General features: G+C 40.4%; 1 protein-coding gene across 4 annotated transcripts in view; it reads right to left on the bottom strand.

Moving 5' to 3' along the window:
• Positions 1 to 19984, bottom strand: part of TMEM108 (transmembrane protein 108) — a 258614-nt gene that overhangs the window by 112320 nt on the left and 126310 nt on the right. For 3 of the 4 annotated variants that reach the window (XM_019536972.1, XM_019536966.1, XM_019536980.1), the window contains one exon: positions 15739 to 15824. In XM_019536972.1, the coding sequence (XP_019392517.1) occupies positions 15739 to 15778 (40 nt within the window). In that variant the 5' untranslated portion in view covers positions 15779 to 15824. The remainder of the gene's footprint in view (positions 1 to 15738; positions 15825 to 19984) is intronic. The other variant, XM_019536987.1, reaches the window with a different exon arrangement.

Below are 19984 nucleotides of genomic sequence, written 5' to 3'. Positions count from 1 at the left end.
AAGAGAGAGCAAGTGGCATTCCCTGTAAGCATATTCTTATTGCTGTCCACTTGTCAGGTGTTTTCATTGTTTGTGATCTTCATCTCCCGTTTTTCTCTTTGACATCTTAATTATAGTGTCTGCATGTTAATTGTTAATGCCCTCAGTCATGAGAAGCTGTGATTCTGTAATGAACGTGCAGCCCATATAGGAGGCTGTGACACCCGATGCTTTACAACATATTGCAAAATCATCATTCCCTTTCCCAAGGGAGACTCGCTTCAAGAAACAAGGACTTTTTCAAATGCATAAAGACTGAGAAACTTGATGTTAAAGTAGTGAGAGATTCTCACTGTCTGGCTGCAAGAAAAGCCCTAGGATTTACAACATAGACTTATTATAACTGGAAACCCTGCTGGGTTCCATACACTTTAAAGAAAAGTGCTGTCACTTACATTCTATCATTCACTCTGAAACAACAATAAGATGCGATGTAGGGTCTTGTGGAGACGCACATATTTTCAACCTCTTTTAAGCACCTTTACACTGATTTATAACCAGCAACAACACTGACTATCATGCTGCTTAGACCAATATTCTTCAGGGCAGAGAGAGATTTGCTTATGCCCTTCCTAGCAGCATGGAAGTTCTCCAGGTTGAAAACTGCAGTGAGAGAGTCTATTGAATTGCTCAATTTCCACAGTCAATCTGTGTAAATTTTTACCTCCATGTGCAGAGCACCCATCAGACTTATGTATGTATATGCATTGAGTACTGCATTAGTTAGAGAGCAATCAACATGCCACAGCTACCCAGAGTAAGAACAGGACATAGATAACGCTGCCAATAAATGGACCACCACAATATTTTTAGAAGGCATCTGCAGTGCATTGAATTCTTCTCTAAGAGACAGACACTGTTCTCAGGCTGATGTGAATCATTCACCCCAAATTTTTCATGGTAAACAGACCCAGTTGCATAATTCACTCTAGGGAAGTAATGCAGGACAGGGGTCCGATCAGACTGCAGTATCTCCATCACTAGAAGTACTTGAGTGAAATTAAACTATCCCCTCTCCCACGCAGCATATCAGAAATCTCCCTAAAGACCATCTATTTTTTAAGACGAAGGACCAAATTGTGGCCTATCGCATGAGTCTGAAACTCATAGGACACGATGGCTAGGTACACACATTCAAAAAGCCTGAGGCAGAATCAGTCTAAATTATGGTGTTTTCTGTAAGCAGTATAGTTTAGATCAACAGTGAACAGAACACACATTTGCCTTTTGGTGGGGCGAAGGCAAACCTTAGACTAGATTTCATCATTTTGGTGGGGTGCCTTTTGATGAGGAGAGGGCAAATCCTTAGACCAGATTTCACAATTTTTAAACCAGTCCACATGTGCCAAAGTTCTGTTCTGTTACAGGTATAGACCAGTTTCATGGGTTGAACTTCTATTCTGTTATGGGTATAGACCAGTTTCTGATCACTTATACTAGTTAAAGTGTAACGTCTGTATCTGGCCCAAATCCCCCCTTTACTCCTCTGGTAGGAGTATTTTTGTACCAATGCTGGTACCAATGTTGTAACAAAACAAACAATAGATGGGGCACGAGTTGTGGGGAAGGAGGGGAGAAGGAGAGGAAGAAGGTGATAGCAGCCTTTCTGCTGTCATCATGTCACCTGTGCACATGTGGGTAGGAATGGATAAAACAGGGCTGAACCCTGGCGCCACTCCTCCAATGCTTATCAGCACATCAGGGGGCTAACACTGAGTCAGATACAAGGCTAGCACAGAGTATGACCCATTTGCCCAGGAGAACTGAAAGAACTGAGAGGAAGATTGTGACTCAGTCAAAAAGAGTCATATAGGGTACCGCAAGCGATCTAACATATATGAGGCTCATGTAAAGCTCTGAAGAAGTCTTGGCTGCTCCCAAATAATTTTAAAAGTGCTAAACAGAGACCCCTCTCCTCCACTTTTATAAAATGCTAGGCTGGAGTCTAAATTTACTTTTCAATTTCATCAGAATCTAGATTAATGTTTGCACAGTGCTCTGAATATATACTGTACTGCATAAATAATAAGTGTCTGTTATCATCATTGCAAACAGAGATTGTATTCCTATTCAGTAGCTAGAGTCTATAGGTAAAATTCCTCTGCAATTCCTGCCTTGAAGTAGACAAGTGATCCATAATAACAGATTGGAGAGGAGACATACAATTTTATTTTAACTAGGGATGGAAAAGATATTATGGGGTCATGGTTTTTCCAGTGATCAGTTTGGACTACTGAACTTCGTTTCTGTGCATTTGTTTCCAGATTACTTGGCTACAACAGCCTTATAGCAATGGTTTATGTCAAAACTGGGAAAATCAGCATAGTTTTAAATGTCTCCTTGTTCCAAAGAAATGATTCATAAAACAAGAGAAGAATGATTAATAAAGTCACTGCAAAAATCAAATACATTTTAGCATATGAAAAAACCACCCAAAGTCTAAATACAAAAGACATATAAATTATTCTGTCAATGAACATACACATGGCAGCTCAGACAAAAAGGAATATCTGATAACAATGTACAGTAAATGTCCAGCAATGAATAATTCTTTCTGAATTCTCTGTAGTAACATGATCCTAATGGATAATGGGATATTCATGTATGGAAAATGCCTATGTCTCTGCTGCCATAAGAATTCTATTATCACACGTCACTGAGGCCACAAAATGCCTGAAAGCATTTAAGCACATGCTCAGTTCTTCCACATGGGGAGTCTGCTTGATGCTACTGGGACTACTCACATATTGAAGTGCTTTGCTGCATTGAGACTTGGCTGCTGTAATGTCAAACAAAATGCTTGTGACCTCGTATTGTGGATAGAAACAAAAGAAAGGGGCAACACTCTAGACCTACAGACGCTGATAAGAGTTTTGCCACTGAACTCAACAGTGCCAGCATTTCCTGGTCTCCAGGCTCCCAGTTGCCTATCAGTGACATTACATCCTCCACTTGGCCTGATATCATGTGCCTCAAGACACAAACACACACACGACTGCACATTACAATCAGTCACTCCTCCTCAAGTTGGATTTTTATTAGTGACAGATGGATGGACCTTAAAAAAAAAAAGTGACAAAATTCATACCCTTGCCTATTTCATACTAACCTCTACAATCTCTGGCAAGACTTGAGAGAATTAATGCTAAATCTAAAATAGAAGATTAGAAAGTTTTATTGTGGAGTATTGTGGGAAGTGTTTAAGGACAAAGATATAGGTGCTTTGGTAGAAAATTAAAAGAATATTATGGGTTCATTTCTCCTTTATCAAACAATTTCTATAACAACAGTGCAAGGAATTTTAAAACAAAATCTTTGCTGCATATTCTGATTTGGGTAACTATATATTCTAATATTTCTCAATGTTCTAGCATAATAGACATGGAAGTTGTAAATAAAAAGGCCTATTTCCATCGCAAGAATGCTCGAAGAATATGAATAGTGGGAGGCTGTGCACATTCTCATTAATTTTGAAAACCTTCAGGGTTCGAATACAAACAGAGCCAATATAAGCATAAAAATGAAGATGCTTTACACAAAGAACTCTATCAAACTATCAAATTTTGTGTGCAAATGCATAAATTGCCTGTCTGTGGATAAAAAGAGGCCATGTAGCACTGCAACTGTCTATTGGCTTTTAATACCAAATTCACTGTCAAGGATTTAAACTAGAGTCTGAAAAAAAATCAATAGCTTCAGGTCCTATTTTCCATCCTCATGTTTTTCAATGAATCAACAAGAATAGTGGAATATTTTTCACAATATGCAAGTCATTTTGGGGTAGTAATTTCAGCTAATTTTTTAATGAAATCTTCATATTTTCCCAAGCAGGAAACGACTGTGACCACTTGAAACCTAAGATCCTGCTCCTGCCTTTGTCCAAGGTAATCTGCATTATCACAGATCCTCACAGGAGAGCTGAGTCTCCTTACCAGCTAGGAACTGCTGCCCAGAGGGGTTTTTCCATCTATTGACTCCTCTGTGAAATACCATGAAATATGAACTTTCATTTCTACCCAGGAGAACTGTTACAATCTTTTCTCTGATGCCTGATGAAGGGTGTTTGTGCCCAAAAGCTTGCAATTAAAGAATTTTTTCCACAAAAATTTTGTTGGTCTCATAAAAGATATAACCTCTGCCTACGAGCACTAATTAATCAACAGTATTAATTATGAATAATGTAAAATATTTTTCACATATATCTAATCATACTTTTTAATGACCTTGCACCAACTCTGTTTGCTCTGTGAAAATTTTTCTAATGAACATGTTTACTGCCAAGAATGGTCATCAAACCAACAAAACTTAAAGCAAATCCTGTGAATATTCATGGAATCAAACTGCAAGTACAGCATTACAAGTATTTATATCCAGAACCTGATTCTAAGAGTTAGGCTCATTAACCAACGAGCAGAAATATGTCATGTGATCTATGAATCTATACACCCATTTGAAATACAAGGAACTGCTTGGTACACATTTGGAAACACATGCACAATTTAATCCATAACTCATTTTGGTTAACTTTTAAATACACTTTTTAAAAGATCATCTGGATTCTTTTTTTTCCAAAGGAAAAATCACAGTATCTGAGCAGAGAATGAGCTTTCATGCCCAAGCAGGTTACTAAGAATGACAGCTGCTTCTCTTAAGATGGTGCAGTTGTTACTGGGAAACAAACAACTATCTTTAACTGAAGCAAGTACATATTATTGCTTGCTGTGAGCTGCCTGATGGGCAGTCTGTCACCAAGCCATGTGACTTGGATACTAATGCTCAAACTCAGTAGTATCCCAAGAAGCTTTGTACATGATGCCCAGGGGCTGTTTACCTTTCCAGTTTTGAGTAAAACAGATGGAATCTCTTGCTGGATAACACCTCCAGATAACACTGTTCACTGAGGCTAACACACATTATTCTGAACAGAAAATAACGAGAATATTCCTGTGAATGATAGAAACAAACCCCTAATGATCTGCATCAAATAATCTCCAGGATCTTTAAAATGAACATCAATGTAGATTAATTTATTTAGAGAGTGAACAATAATAGGAATAGCAGTCAGAGTCATTAGCAGTTAATGGGGCTCAGATTTTAGAGAACGCCCTCAGAATCATCCTTTGGTTGACACGTATTTCATCAAAATCTCTCTCTTCCCAGACATGTATGAAAATAAATCACCCACCCCAGCGTTTAAGATAGACTTAACAAAGCAGTGGTTTGGGGTGGACTGCCACACAGCGAATGAACTTCACGTCAGTTGAATAAGTAGGAATAGATCAAGGTTCAGAAGTTTAAAAATGAGCCCCATAACCAGCATTCAGAGCAAGGTGGATATTCCACATTACAAGGTACAGCCAATCAAGGCCATTTTGTTTAGGGAGCTGCAGGGCTTGTGCGAGTGACAATAATAGAAGGAAAAAAATAATATCCTTTGAAATGGAAAGTGAACTCTCTGTGTAAAACAGTTTGAAAAACACAATCTAATAGCAGTATCAGAGCAGAGGGCACTGGGGTAGTTCAGGCACCAAGGTGCACAGTTGACAGCCCAAAGATCATAAGTTTGAAGCCACAGCAGAAGTGCTCACAGTGCAGCCCTGTGAGATTCCAATGAATCTGCGAATTCTGATAAATAGCTTCTTACAAGGATACAAAAAGGAAAAGATCAGAGCAGGATCCAGATGGATAAATATCTCAGCTTCTATACATGGCTCTACAAACCAGGGCTTCCAGACTACGGCTTTTACGGGTGTCCAGTGCAATAAGCCTGGCAGCAGGAAACAAAAAGACCCAAGTAAAAATTAAGTTAGTGTTTGGAAAAAAAAAAAAGTATTATATATACACTCTTGATCTCCACTTTTAGACCATCAGTCCTGAGGCTTCTTTCTACTGACCTCCCATAAAATTGAATAAGAACTAATGCCAGGAAAGTAGTCAGCTTCATAGTGCCTCTGGGACCTAAACGTGGAAATTGTTCTATTGTCTACAGTGGGCATTATGTCAGGCCCATAACCTGGAAAAATGAGATGATGCTTGGAAATGTACCACATGGCAACAGCATTTAGAAACACTTTTAACTATGTTATTCACTTGCATTTATCTTCCAGATCCTACAGTGAGGCGTGTCCATTTAGAACCTAGTGAATTAGATAAAGTGGAGAAATATCATGCAGTTTTCAGGAAAATATATGCCTAAAGAGAGAAGCCTAATTTCACAGCTTGTGAACAATAGGCTTCATCAGTTGCTTTTTTTCCACTTGCATTTTTCCTCTAGTTTATATCCAACTTAAAATTCCTGTGTGGAAAGTGCATCTACAGTAAATTATAGTGCGCATGTTTTATTACGGAAAATGCAGACATATTGTGGTTGATGCTGCAGGGCTTCAATCGCCACATTAGTTTTTTGTAAAAAATGGATATTGCACAGCCTCATGGGAAAATCATTTGCATGTTCATCATTACAGAGGCAACAAACTTCATCCATAAATATGTGCCTGGAACAAGCAGCAGCAAATTGTGGACACATGTTTTGCTTTAATTGGTGCTCATCAACACAATCCAGCAAGTGACTTCAAAGCACTTGCTAACCAAGAATCCCATTGCAAAAATCTTTTTTTTTTAAATTCCTTTTATGTTTTTTTAAACTTCTTGGAGATTTAAGCTTGCTAGTATCTTTGAAAATGCGGTTTGAAAGCAGTACTGCTTTGGAGATCTATTGCATGTTTAATTGCTTATTTATAAATTACCAATCATTAAAAGGTAAAGTAGCAACACCCAAAATCCCTGTCCAGGGCCAAATGTGTCTGCATATTGTTTTAACTGAGGGTCTCTTTTGGTAACTGAGATCAGACGAATCTTTGCACGTTAGTCCAACCTGACTAGCTTAACGCAGTTGGTAACTGTACAGACATCCCCTCTGGACTGAAAAAATGCAAGCACATGCCTGCGTTGGCTCAGGCTAGAAGCCAGGGGGCACCAGAGCAGCTCTGCCTTCCCTTCTACAGTGCTGAACTAAGGGGGACATGGCCAGGCCCCACAGGACCTCTGATTAGGGAGAGGTTCTCTCACCTCCTGACCAGCCCAGCAGGGAATTGATAACAGTGTTTATCATCCCTAAGTAAGTGTTCCCCATTAAGAAAACAACAAAGGGACATTACCAGCTACCTGTTGAGTCTGCCTTTGTCCCATCTGCTACAGCATGGACCCTAGCCAGCACTTTATCTAGCTAATGCTGTGTGTCTGTGTAAGGCAGAGGGTACAGTGGAATCCCTGCTTAGCAGGGAGTGGGGATGGGGAGGGAGAGCAGGAGAAGCCAGGTAGGCACCTGCAGTCTTTGCCAGAGCTGCAGCCAGGAAGCAGAGGGGAGGGGCCAGCTCTGCTGTGGAGCAAAGAGCTCTGCTCAGCCAGAGAGCATGCTGGGGTGCCGGGGGAGGCTGATTTAACTAAAGCATAAAGGGGTCTGGGAAAGACATTGCATAAACACGTTTGACCCAAATCAGTTAAGTCTGATACTACATTCAACCAGGTATATGTCAAACCAGCTTCAGCCATTTTCAAACTGGTTTATGTGCACTGAACATCTGTTCTGATACAGGTTTAAACCAGTTTCTGACCACTTACATCAGTTTTTGTGTAATGTCTGTCCCTAGCCCTGTTGTGTTACAGATTTGAACTGGTTTGTGATCACTTACACTGGTTTATGTGTGATTTCTGTCCTTAGCCACAGATAGTTCCTAACATGATTTCAGTATGATTGTCCTGAATGATGTGAAAGCAAGTATTCTGTTTAATAATCATGTTGGAATAGTTTACAAAACCTTCCTCTGTATCACCAGGATGGCTTCTGTAAGATTACTAAAATTAAGAGTGTAAGGTTTTTCTCTTACAGGCATACTTATACATCACCATTCCCCTTGATTTTCACAAGTACTGAGCAACTACCAGCTCTTACTGGTCTGAAAAAGTGATTTTTAAAAATTTTAAGTCAGATTTTTTATTTAAATCAGATTTTTTAAAATTTAATCCTATTTTTGATATAATAAACCTACATAAAGATGGTTTTAATTTAGGATATGTTAAAGCTCAAAGATATCATCATGGGATAGAGATTATAACTTCTAATTATATACTGTTTGAGATAATAAATTCATGTAACCTTTTTAGAAAAAATTTAGGTCGCACAAGCCAAGAACTATACTAGAGGCCCAATCTTATGGGGTTCTCAGAGGCTCCTCTATTGATTAGTAAAGATTAAAGAAAACCACTCTACCTAATGTAACTCAGTGCTCAGTCTAAAAGATCCCATTAAGCATCTCTGTGCTGCTTAGTTTCAGTTCTCAGACTGTGCATTTGTGTCCCCAGAGATAACATCTTTCTTAACAGCAGTATAAGGAAATGGGAGATAACAGACCTGATTACCTAGCTATCAGACCTATAGTCTCTCTGCAAGTCTTTTAAGTTTCTCATGTTGACCAGGCTTAAATAATCTATTTAATTTTTGTTAAAAACACATTTCACATTTATAGCTAAAATAGTTAAAAATTCAAAAATACATATGTTCATTTTGTTAAAATAATTATATGTTTGTCATTGAAGAAAAATATCCAAAATATATAAGCTTGTTGTTTCAGTTAAAACAATTTAGATTTCTGTTGTTTTTCCTGATGGTTGTTGTTGTCCTCCTAATACAGTGTGGCAAAAATATCCCCCAAATATCCATAGTTCACTTCCCAGGCTAAGGACAGATATTAAAAAGCCTGAGTGTAAACTGATTCAATCTTTGCAGGTTAGTCTAACCAGTTTGCAACTGTACAGACATTCCATCTGGACTGAAGAAATGCAGCACATGCCTATAGTGGTTCAGGCTAGAAGCCAGGGGGTGCTAGAGTAGCCCTCCCTTCCCTTCCTAAGTGCTGAGCTGAGGAAGGCATGGCCATGCCCCAGCAGGACACTCTAATTAGGGAGAGGTTCTCCTGCCTCGCTGTCCCTGACCTGAGGGGGAGCCAGCAGGGAGTAGATAACAGAGCATTTATCAGCCCATCAGGAAAACAAAAGCTCTTCTGAAACAACTTTTTCCAAGGAAGGAATGGAGGGATGTTACCAGCTACCTGTTGATTAGTTCCAAAAAGCCCTAAGTGGACAATGCCCTGTCTGCCTTACACAGATACCTCTCAGCATTAGCTAGCAGACCACATGCTGGCTATGGTCTGTACTGTGGGAGAGGAATCCCTGCTTAAGTAGGGTGGGGGTTGGTAGGAGGAAGCCGGGCAGACTCTGTTGTGCCTGCAGTCTCTGCTGAAGCTCCAGATAGGGAGCATAGGGGTGGAGCAGAGAGCCCTGCCCAGTGTGGCAAAGTAGGGCTTCCCGACTAGCAACAGTGCTAGTTTCCCCACCTGCCTTTGAGCACACCACCCACTGTCTCGCCTGCCATGACTTGCTGTTAATTAGAATATTAATTAAGGTGGGAGGATGCCCATTTTTGCCCTGATGCCAGGCAGCGCTATCTGCAGCTCCGTTCCTCCCCTACACCACAGCCCAAGCCTCGTAGATGGCAACCAGATGACACACTGCTCCTGGACTACAGCCTGACCAAGGTTAGGCCTCATTGTCAGGCCTCAGACACACTCACATTAATACCACCCTCCTCTCACACTTCACCCTCTCTCTCAGGGTCTCTTTCACGAGTTGACAACTTATACTGCCTTGCTCCCCTCTTGGAGCGGGCCCCTTAGGCCATAGGCTTTAGCTAGCTCATACCTTGGATGGCAGACGTACTGTCTTTTGGGCCTTTCCCATGACCCTCACTGGGATAGTGGCCAGCCAATTACCTGACCGGGCCTAAACTTGCCCTGGCTCCTTCCAGGGCAACTCTATATACTTAGTCATACTGGACTCCCAGCCCTCTGTTTTTTCTCACCCCCCGGTTCTTCATCTCCGCCCCCCCTCTGGGGTCACCCCTCACCGGGGCATCCTTAACTCACACCATGACTGGTGCTCCAGGGTCTCATGGGGACTCTCACTCCCCCCACCCCTGGAGCAGCACGTCATTGTGCTCAACTATAGGTCTTACTTTCAACCCACACTTGGCCTCCCAGCAGTGGAGGACTTACTGGAGTCAGGACTCACCCCTATCTCTCGAACTGAGCCCCCTTCCTTGGCCTCTGGCCCAAATGACAGCCCTAGGCATCTGGAGACTTGCCTTGGACTACTCCCCTTACATATGGTTCCTCCTCATCTCCACACTGCCCCCCTCACTGGGGCCACCCTATCACTGGGGCTCCTCACACCCCCTCACCAGGACTCCACACTGCCCCCTCATGGGGGTTGCCCCCCTCACTGGGGCTCCACATCTCTGCCCCCCTGACTGGGGCTACCACACTTCCCTTCCTGTTACAGGTTTAAACCAGTTTCTGATCACTTAAACTGGCTTATGTGTAACGTCTGTCCCTAGCTCCCATGAGCACTCATGGTGCTCTGGCTAGATGACTGGAAGAGGGCCAATGTGGTCCCCATTTTCAAAAAAGGGAGGAGGAAGGCCCCGGGCAACTATAGTCTTACTTTGATCCTGGGGAAGCTCTTTGAGAAGATTATCCAGGAGCATATCTGGGAACGATCGACAGGGGGACGATGCTCAGGGGCAACCAGCATGGGTTCATTAGGGGCAGTTCCTGTCAGACCAACCTGATTGCCTTTTATGATCAGGTCGCAAAAGCATTGGATGCAGGTGTCGCTGTGGATTTAGTCTTTCTGGACTTCAGGAAGGCCTTTGATACTGTCTCCCACCCCATTCTCACTGAAAAGCTAGGCGACTGTGGCACTGATGCCTGCACAGTCAGATGGGTCACAAAGTGGCTGAGGGATTGCACCCAGAGAGTGGTGGTGGACAGGTCATATTCAGCCTGGAGAGATGTGGGCAGTGGGGTCCCCCAGGGCTCAGTCCTTGGGCCCACACTGTTTAATGTCTTTATTAATGATTTGGATGAGGGGGTGAAAAGAACCCCGTTCAAATTCACTGACGACACCAAGATCTGGGGCAAGGTGGGCACGCTTGGGAGGAACAGGATACAGCTGGACCTGGACAGGTTACAGGGGTGGGCGAATGAGAATAGGATGGGATTCAATAATGACAAGTGCAGCGTACTGCACTTGGGCAGTAAGAACCAGCAGCATACTTACAGGCTGGGAAACTCCCTTCTCGAAAGCACAGTGGCAATAAGAGATCTTGGAGTCATTACAGATTCCAAAATGAACATGGGCCAACAGCGTGAGGATGCAGTCAATAAGGCCAACCACACCTTGTCATGCATCCGCCAAGGAGGTGATCCTCCCCCTCTATGCGACCACTCGCATGATCCGGGGACAGCTGGGCAGACTCTATAAGAAGAGGCTACGGGACCTGAACCTGTTCTTATGAAGGCTGAGAGGGTACTTGGTGGCCATCTACAAAGTTACCAGGGGGGACCAGCAGGGAATGGGAAAGACCCTGTTCACTTGTGCACCTCCCGGAGTAACAAGGAATAACGGCCATAAGTTGTTTGAGAATAGGTTCAGGCTGGACATTAGAAGACACTATTTCACAGTCAGGGCAGCTAGGATCTGGAACCAACTTCCAAGCGAAGTGGTGTTGGCTCCTACCTTGTGGGTCTTCAAGAGGAGGCTTGACAGTTACCTAGCTGGGGTCATTTGAGCCCAGTATTCTCTCCTACCCAGGGCAGAGGGTCAGACTTGATCTACTTAGGTCTCTTCCAACCCTACATCTATGAATCTATGATTTCACAAGTATCTGCTTCAATTACCTTTGGTAACTAAATAACTAAATCATAATTCAGCTTTCTGCTATAGCTGCAAAATTAATCTGAGAAATATCAAAACATTGCTTTAAAATGTATAGCATGTGCCTTCTAAAAATGCAACTTACATCTATCTCTGAGTTGTGAATAATATGTATTAAGATTATAACAAACAGGAATGCACTTTTTGTAGAAACCAATGATTAAATTGAGGCCTCCTGACCAGTAATCTAAATCATGATTTAAATTTATTTGATTAAATCAAATTCATCCTGTGAAAAAGAAAGTGAGATGCCTAAATAGCCCCTTTGTTATTTAAAATTATACACACCCCTAGGACCCCATTGTAGCTGAAGGCACCCCTGACCTGGAAACATTTCATAGACACCAGAGGCAGGGAGAGGAAGGGGAAATTGTCACAGAGTAGTGAGGTGCAGTGGTCAGAAAAAGTCACTGAGCAGGTCAGTCACGGGGCAGGAAGAGTAGAGACGTGATGAGAATCTGGTCTAGTGGGCTGGGCAGTGGTTTAACTGCCTTGCTTCAAAATTTATAGATCTAACTTCAGGCTTCCATTTTTTCATATGGTGTCTCTAAAAAAAATCTAAAACTGTGCCCAGAAAAAATAAATCATCGTTTAGGGAAACAGTCTTGAGACCCACAGCAAACATGGCTGTAGCTGGTATAGACAGGATTTTTGTCTCTCTAGATACAGGTCCCGTGATAAATATAAAAGCTTTGTTTATAACATCATAATTTTTGACTGAGGTAATAAATAGCTGGAACACTAGAAATGTAACTGAATGCAAAAAGAAGCATCCAGGGCCCAATTCTCCGTAGCCCTAAACCTCATATAGCCACTGCAAAGAGAATTTAACATCTTCCCATGTAGAAACGAAAACGTTGTAGAGTTTCCTTGAACAGTTATGAATGAGGACATGATGCATAGGCAAGGTTGAATCAGGCTAACAGAGGACTTTTTCTTTTGATGTGTTCTCATAAATGTATTCTTTGTTTTGCTGCATAGTAGCAGTGATTCCCCTTTTTGTGCAGATGAAACATAAAACTGCCACCTTATGTTCTTTACCACATTTAGATCATGTGCAACAGATGCAACAAGAGAGGTAGAAACTTTTTTTCAGTAAAATGCACTCTTTTAAGAGTTTCATACAGGTAGGGGAACAATTGAAAAAAACCCAGCTTAAGCAACATGTCAACTGGACATACAGAAGCAAAGTAGTTTGACAAGGTTATTTAATTCCAAGTAACCTTTCTCTAGGCTCCAGAAAACCAAACACACTAACCAATGAAAAAGAAACAATGAAAAACTACTTATGATAACTCCACATATTTAGCCAACAGTTTTGGTAATGCTAGATGCATTTGGTATCATTGTATTCATATAGGAAAATGAAGCAGTTCATTTAACTACTATTAGAAATAGTATGTTCATATTCCACCCTTTCAAAGGAAGTATTTGCAACATCACTTCTTATTCACAGAATATCAATGCTGTGTGTGCCTACACGAGACGCTTACTGCTCATTAGCTTAATAACATTGCGCAGTAGCGCATCACAGGAAAAACTGCTAGCAGCCTACTGCACAGTGTTATTAGGCTAATACACAGTAAATGTCAATAAGTAACCATACGCTGACACTACTGTGCAGTAACTCTAGGTACTGTGCATTTAATTAGTACATTATTAAGCAGATACTAAACTAAATGCGCAGTATCTAAGGCACATTAATAAACGGGTAGACGTGCCCACAGTTCACCTGTTCTTCCCCTTTACTAATCCACTCTTTTTCTGTACACAGATCAGACCTCAAAATGCCATCCAAACAAAGAAAGCACCAGAACTAAACAGCAAAATTTGTAACTGGGTGTGCAGTACCACAAGCATTTTCCAGTGTTTACCATTAGAGAGGGGCCTACATAAAGCTAATGCAAAACTTCATACTTACTGTAAAAGTGGAGCCTTCCTAAATGTTGGTGTTTGATGAGAATCACAAGATTAGAATGGCTTTAAAATATTACTACAACAGATTTAATATACGTTACTTCCCTTTTATTCTTATTGCTGGTTTAACAATTGATTTATAGCTATTTCTTTTTCATACTGTCATACAATGAAAGGATCGTTGCCCAATCAAAATTTCTACTGATGTCAGTGAATTTTGCCTGTGTAAGAATGGCTGGGTTGGATGCAGTTTTAGCACATCTATTGAGGTGCAAAGTTTAAATTAAACTAATTATTAATATTAATATATTAATAATTAATACTAATATTCCTAATTAACACACTATACAGTAAAAGTGTTTCTAAGAGCAGTTAAAGGCTAGATCCCAATACCTTTCCTCAAAATTGTTCTTACTTAACAAGTAACCCTACTGCCAACCCTACTGCCTTAAATTAGATTATTTAGGTAGTAAAGTAAAACTCAACATGAAGAAAAGGGTAAAAACCTGACAGAGGTCTTCAGGTACTCTAAGCTGTCAGTTGAACTATGGACAGTTTATACCAGCTGAGGTTTGTTCCCCTTACATGATAGCTAGCTCACCTAAAACTCACACTATACATGTTGCTGCATGGAACTCAGTGCAAACCAGCAACTGAGTAATTCCCCATCATTTCCAGTGAGTTTTGCAGCCTGTGCAGAGCCCTGTGGAAACCTGGACATTATCTACCAGGTTAAAGTTTGGTATGTGTCTAGTTATACTTAGACTGCAATGTGGACATACAACTGGTTTACCCTATATGGTACAGAGATTATAAAAAAGAGTTGACACACTTCTGATAACAAATACAAGAGGAAGCACACTCCTACAGTAATTTAGAAAACCAGCTAATACTTAGTAATTTCATACAGACTGATAAACAGTTACATTCCTGCATACTAACCATGTGTATTTAAAGCATCACTCTCCAATAATGACCTAGATGTCTCCTTTGGACTAGAATTTCAGTCCCACTCACCTTCATACTTCAAATTCAAGTAGTATGAATTTAAACCCCTGAAGATAATGCATTTCCCAATAATATTTCATTCCATTAAAATACAATAGTGAAGCAGACCAGTAAAATCTACTTTGTCCATTTTGCAAAATATAACTAAAAATAATAAGCAGTGATCATATTTTGCATGCCACTTTTAAAAAAAATATTTTCCATTCTCCACTAAGAACTCAACAGAAACTATGGTTGCATAAAAGATACTCACTGTGTTCTGCTACCAACAACCATCACCTTCTCTCTTTTATGCCAGTATTCTTATGGCTTAGATTATTATTTCTCTACACTTACACTGTTGAATAGGAATCTACTAAGATGGAGGCAAAACATCTTTTAAAATAGGTTTCTAAATGTCTTATTGGGCATGGTACCTATGCATCTGTCTAAACTTTAAGCACATAAGGAGTCCATGGGTTTCAGTGGGATGTACGTAAGAGCTCACTGACTTCAGTGGGACTCCTCATGCACTAAATGTTAAGTATACCCCTCCATAGCTTCCTGTATTTAGAATAATAGAAAGATAGGTCTGGAAAGGACCTCCAGATGTATTCTGGTCCAAACCGTCTGCTCCAAGCAGGTTCATCCCAGTCTAAACCATGGCACACAAGTGTTTATCTGGCCTATCCTTAGGATAGAGATTCCACAACCATTCTAGGTAATCTGTTCCAGCGCTTAACTAAACTTATTAGCTACAGACTAAATAGCCCCAACTGTATCTTTCTTCCAATATCATATTTTCTAGGTAATAATTTCTAATATTTTTGTTGTTTTCCACTGGACTCTTTCCAGTTCATCCACATCTTAAAGTGCAGTTGTGCTTATATAGATTACTATTTTGTTATAAGGAGCTGAATCATACATTTCTTACAGTAACTATAAAGGCAAATTTCTACTTACTAAACAGTTGGCAATAGAGGACCTGTAAACTTCTCTTCATGGTATCATCTGGTCCTGCTTGTCCACCAGTTTATTCATGATTCTGTCTAGGAAATAAAGAGAAAATTGTTTATAATTTATTGAGAGACAGATGTCAAAATTTATTTTCCCTCTTGGCTATGGAATCAGATGCAACAGCAGAGAACAATAATTTTAACTGATAAGAGAGAACCTGTCTGCCAATACTAGAGTTTATACTTTTTGTCCATGCTCCAGAAACAGCATATCGGTCTAGTTTATGGCAGCAATCAAAACGGTAAACATAATACTGAGATGAATAATGAGGAACACACATCAGAAGCATTAAGAGTCCTGTGTTGTGATGGTGACTTGACACATCATTGTTTGTCCATTTCATATGATTCCTACATGTTTTGCTAGAGGTTCACCACTGGAACAGCAGGGCTAAGGACAGAAGTTACAAATAAACTGGTTTAAGTGATCAGAAACTGGCCTAAACCTGTAACAGAACAGAAGTACAGTGCACATACACCAGTTTCAAAATGGCTGAAACTGGTTTAAGATAAACCTGCTTGAATGTAGTATCAGACTTAACTGATTTAGCTCAAATGGGTCTATGCATTGTCTGTCCCAGAACCTTTGCCAGTTTGGGTTAAATCAGAGTCCCCTAGCATCCTGGCATGCTCTCTGGCTGGGCTGCGCTGTGCTGTCTGCTTCAGAGGGCAGGTCTGGCCCCACCCCCCTGCTTCCTAGCTGAAGTAGTGAGGTCTGGCTGACAATGGGGGGTGGGGGTGAACAAGCCCAGGAAGGGATGCATTCCAGTCTATGGTAGGGGGCTGCCCCCCTCCCCAGGCAACCCATGGCTGGGGTCTGGGGCCAGAAGGAGGTGTTAGACACCCATTTCCCCCCACTCAAACTTACTGTTGGCTGCAAAAGTGGACTACAAATCCCAGAGGCACCGGGAAGCAGGAAAAGGAAGTGATAAGCAACCCTGCAGAGTCCTTCTGCTGTAATTCTGGACTGCAAATCTCAGAGACCTTGGGGGCAGCAGTAAGAAGTGACCACACAGCCAGAGAGCTGTGCTCTAGTGCCCCCAGGCTTCTAGCCTGAGTCAGTCCAGGCATGTGGCTGCATTTCCTGAATCAAAGGTAAATGTCTGTTCAGTTCGGTTTCAATTTAATCTGTACATCTTAGACTAACCTGCAAAGACTGAATTGATTCAGCCTTGGGCTTTTTGACTGTCTGTGCCTAGCCCAGAAGAGTGTTTCAGATACATAGAGTGTGCTTGTATTTAGCACTGTAGTATCTTGACCCTGAAATCCTCAAGCTTGAGGTACAGATGTTACTTGAACAGCATGAATAGGATGAGATTTGCATCAGCTGCCCACCTGAGATTCCCCTAGTAGACAGGAGCTCCCAAATGGAGAATATAATAACAAAGGACTGGAAGAGGCCATTGTGTCTAGTCCCCTGTGTTTGCAGGCACTTAGTATGTAAGGTGAATTAATGTTTGGGATTTCCAATTTTCAGCTGGTCCACATTCAGATGTTGTAGTTTATATTAGCCCATCAGCCACTTTAAAATATGATGGGCTACAGTTGGAGAAGTCTGAGAACAGTGGAGCTAAAATTCATTCCACAGCAAGTCACTCTTTCTCCAGAACTGAGAAAATCTTGATGCAGGAAAGAACGTGGCTCACACTCCTTTTAACTGCTAGTTAGGGAAAAATTGGAGGGAGGAGAAAGCAGGGAAAAAGTGGTGAAAATATTTAGTAACATCTCCCCCTTTCCCTCCCAGGCTGAACACTACTGCACACTGGCAAAGGGGATTTGAGTAATTTTTACAGCATGCAATAAAATGCATCTGGTTGCAAACTGTATTTTAATGTACTTCCTGAGATAATTTTCAATTACAATTTACAAATGGCAACATTAAGAAATTAATCAATTACGTTAATATTAATCAATCCCATTAAGTCAGAAATAAATTTACAGGATATATCAGAATAAAAAAGCAAATATGGTCCCAAAATATTGTTGTGAATAAGGCCATACCAGGTATGCAAAGGCAAGAAAGTATTCAAATTCTAACTTCTTAGTTTTGTAAGACAGCATTCATTAATGACTTATAACCAATCAATGGAAAATTACACAGGGAACACTAAAGGCAGTCTCCAACACAGCACTAAATAGCACTTGACATTGTGTAATTTTCAGTTCAACCTTTTCTTAGTTTTATCTCCCAAACTACTCAAGGCATTTATGAGTTATTTCACCATGTTCCCATAAAAATCTTTTAGAGCTTATTTAAGAGGCAATGATCTTGATGGCTTTAGATATACAAGCTAAGCCAATAAATAGCACTTCTCCACTGAATAAATGCCAATGAGTGTATAAAAACAGAAGAAACACATTTGACTTGAACATGGAAGTCTCCAAGGATTGTCATGTTTATTGCTTCTGCAGTGGAAGATAGAAGAGCTTCTTTGTGTCATCAGCTACAACTATTCATATACACAAATGCAATGATTGATTTTGGATTCTTCCTCATTTCTTTGCTATTTGAAAATAGTTTGAGTAAAATGCAGAGCTATTTCCTGTCATGTAGAACATGCTTTCTCTCCTAAATTAAAGTTACAATTTTGGCATTTGCTTTTATTTATTTATTTATTGTTTAATGACATTGAAAATAGGCTCGTGATGATTTTGGTAAAACCCAGTCATTTCATGAAGACCCATAAAGATGTTTATTAAAAAAAACAAAACAAAGCAAAACAGCAAGTAGAGGCATAGTTTTGTACAAGCAGGTGTTTTACTACAGACTTTAAGAGAAGCAACTTTAAGCCCCACAGCCCTATATCTGTACTCAATTGGGTGCATGTGTGTTAGACATTCTACTGCACATTAATGTGGTAGACTTAGTCTAATGCACATTAAGTGTCACAAAAATGTTTTCATTTGCACTAATGCGCAGTAGCACCAATTATTGCACATTAAGTTAGTACCTGTTATTACAAGTACCATAATTACAGCGCATTAATGAATGTATAGATGTGCCCACTGAAGTCAAAAGCAGGAGACCTTAGTCTTTCTGCATATGTAAACATCACACAGTATGCCATGTACAAGGTAGACAGGAGTGAAAAAAAATCTGTGTTTAGCATAACAAAAATATTTGCAGAAAGAAAATCTGGATTACACAAGTTGCCTATGGATATGTGGGCTTATAGACATGCCCTCTTCAGAGCTTCTGTCAAACAGAATTATAAAACACTGACCAATTTAAAGCAAAGTGGTATAAGTAAAAGAGAAAAAAGATGCAAAAAACTCCTCAACTGCAAGCCTGAAATCAGTATAATGTGACAATTATTTTGAATTGTGTTTGGCCTTTGTGATTTCATATCACATGCTTTTGACTGCCTGCTGGAATTTATTTGCATTTCTTTACTATCTCTGTTATATTTCTGTCCATAGCATTTAAGGGTTTACTGGCTGTAAATTCTACCATGGTGTGTATACTGAATTATATACTGCTGCATATGTATTCAGATAGGGTGGGTTTTTTTCTCTTTTATTTAAATGGATTAGGATAAAGCATTCCACTCTAGGTTCCCAAAAAAAGGTTTAGTCTGAAATCTCTCACCCTAGTTTTTCTGTTGCCCTGACTTTAGAACAATCTACATTCTCAGCAAAGCTTACACAGGATTCACAGGATTCTTTATAGCCAACAGAGTAATGCTCTATAAGTCAAATTCTGCCTTGAGTTTGCAACCCTTTACAGTTCATTGATGTCCATGGTGAGAGTCAGGAACAAATTTGGATACATGAATGAAAAACCCAGCACAGGGACACTGCAGCATTTGCAATTCATTGGGCGATGGGTTTATTTAATTTATGGTGGAGAGGAAATATGTGCACAATATGAAAAGCACTAAATAGGGCAAAAAATCTGCAAGGAAATGGCTTTTTCTAGGTAGACTGTCTTGTATGTTTGGAAGCCAAAATTATCTTGAAATTTTAGCCAGAGTACTGATGAATTTGGAAATGGAAATGCAGCTGATTTTCCAAACAGAGTGACTGATTTAGAAGCTTTGCTTACGTTAAGTAGTGTTTGTTCAGAGAAGCAGTATCGACTGTCCAAATCAGAACCAGAAATGGGGATGGAGAGAAATATGGAATGAAAAAATGGATTGGTTTTACATCAACCTAAGCACCATGTGCAACAGCTCTGTACATATAATACATTC

This window comes from Crocodylus porosus, unplaced genomic scaffold (assembly GCF_001723895.1).
Source record: "Crocodylus porosus isolate Cpor-Errol unplaced genomic scaffold, CroPor_comp1, whole genome shotgun sequence".
Lineage (NCBI taxonomy): Eukaryota > Metazoa > Chordata > Crocodylia > Crocodylidae > Crocodylus > Crocodylus porosus.
This window is presented reverse-complemented; position numbering and strand designations above follow the sequence as displayed.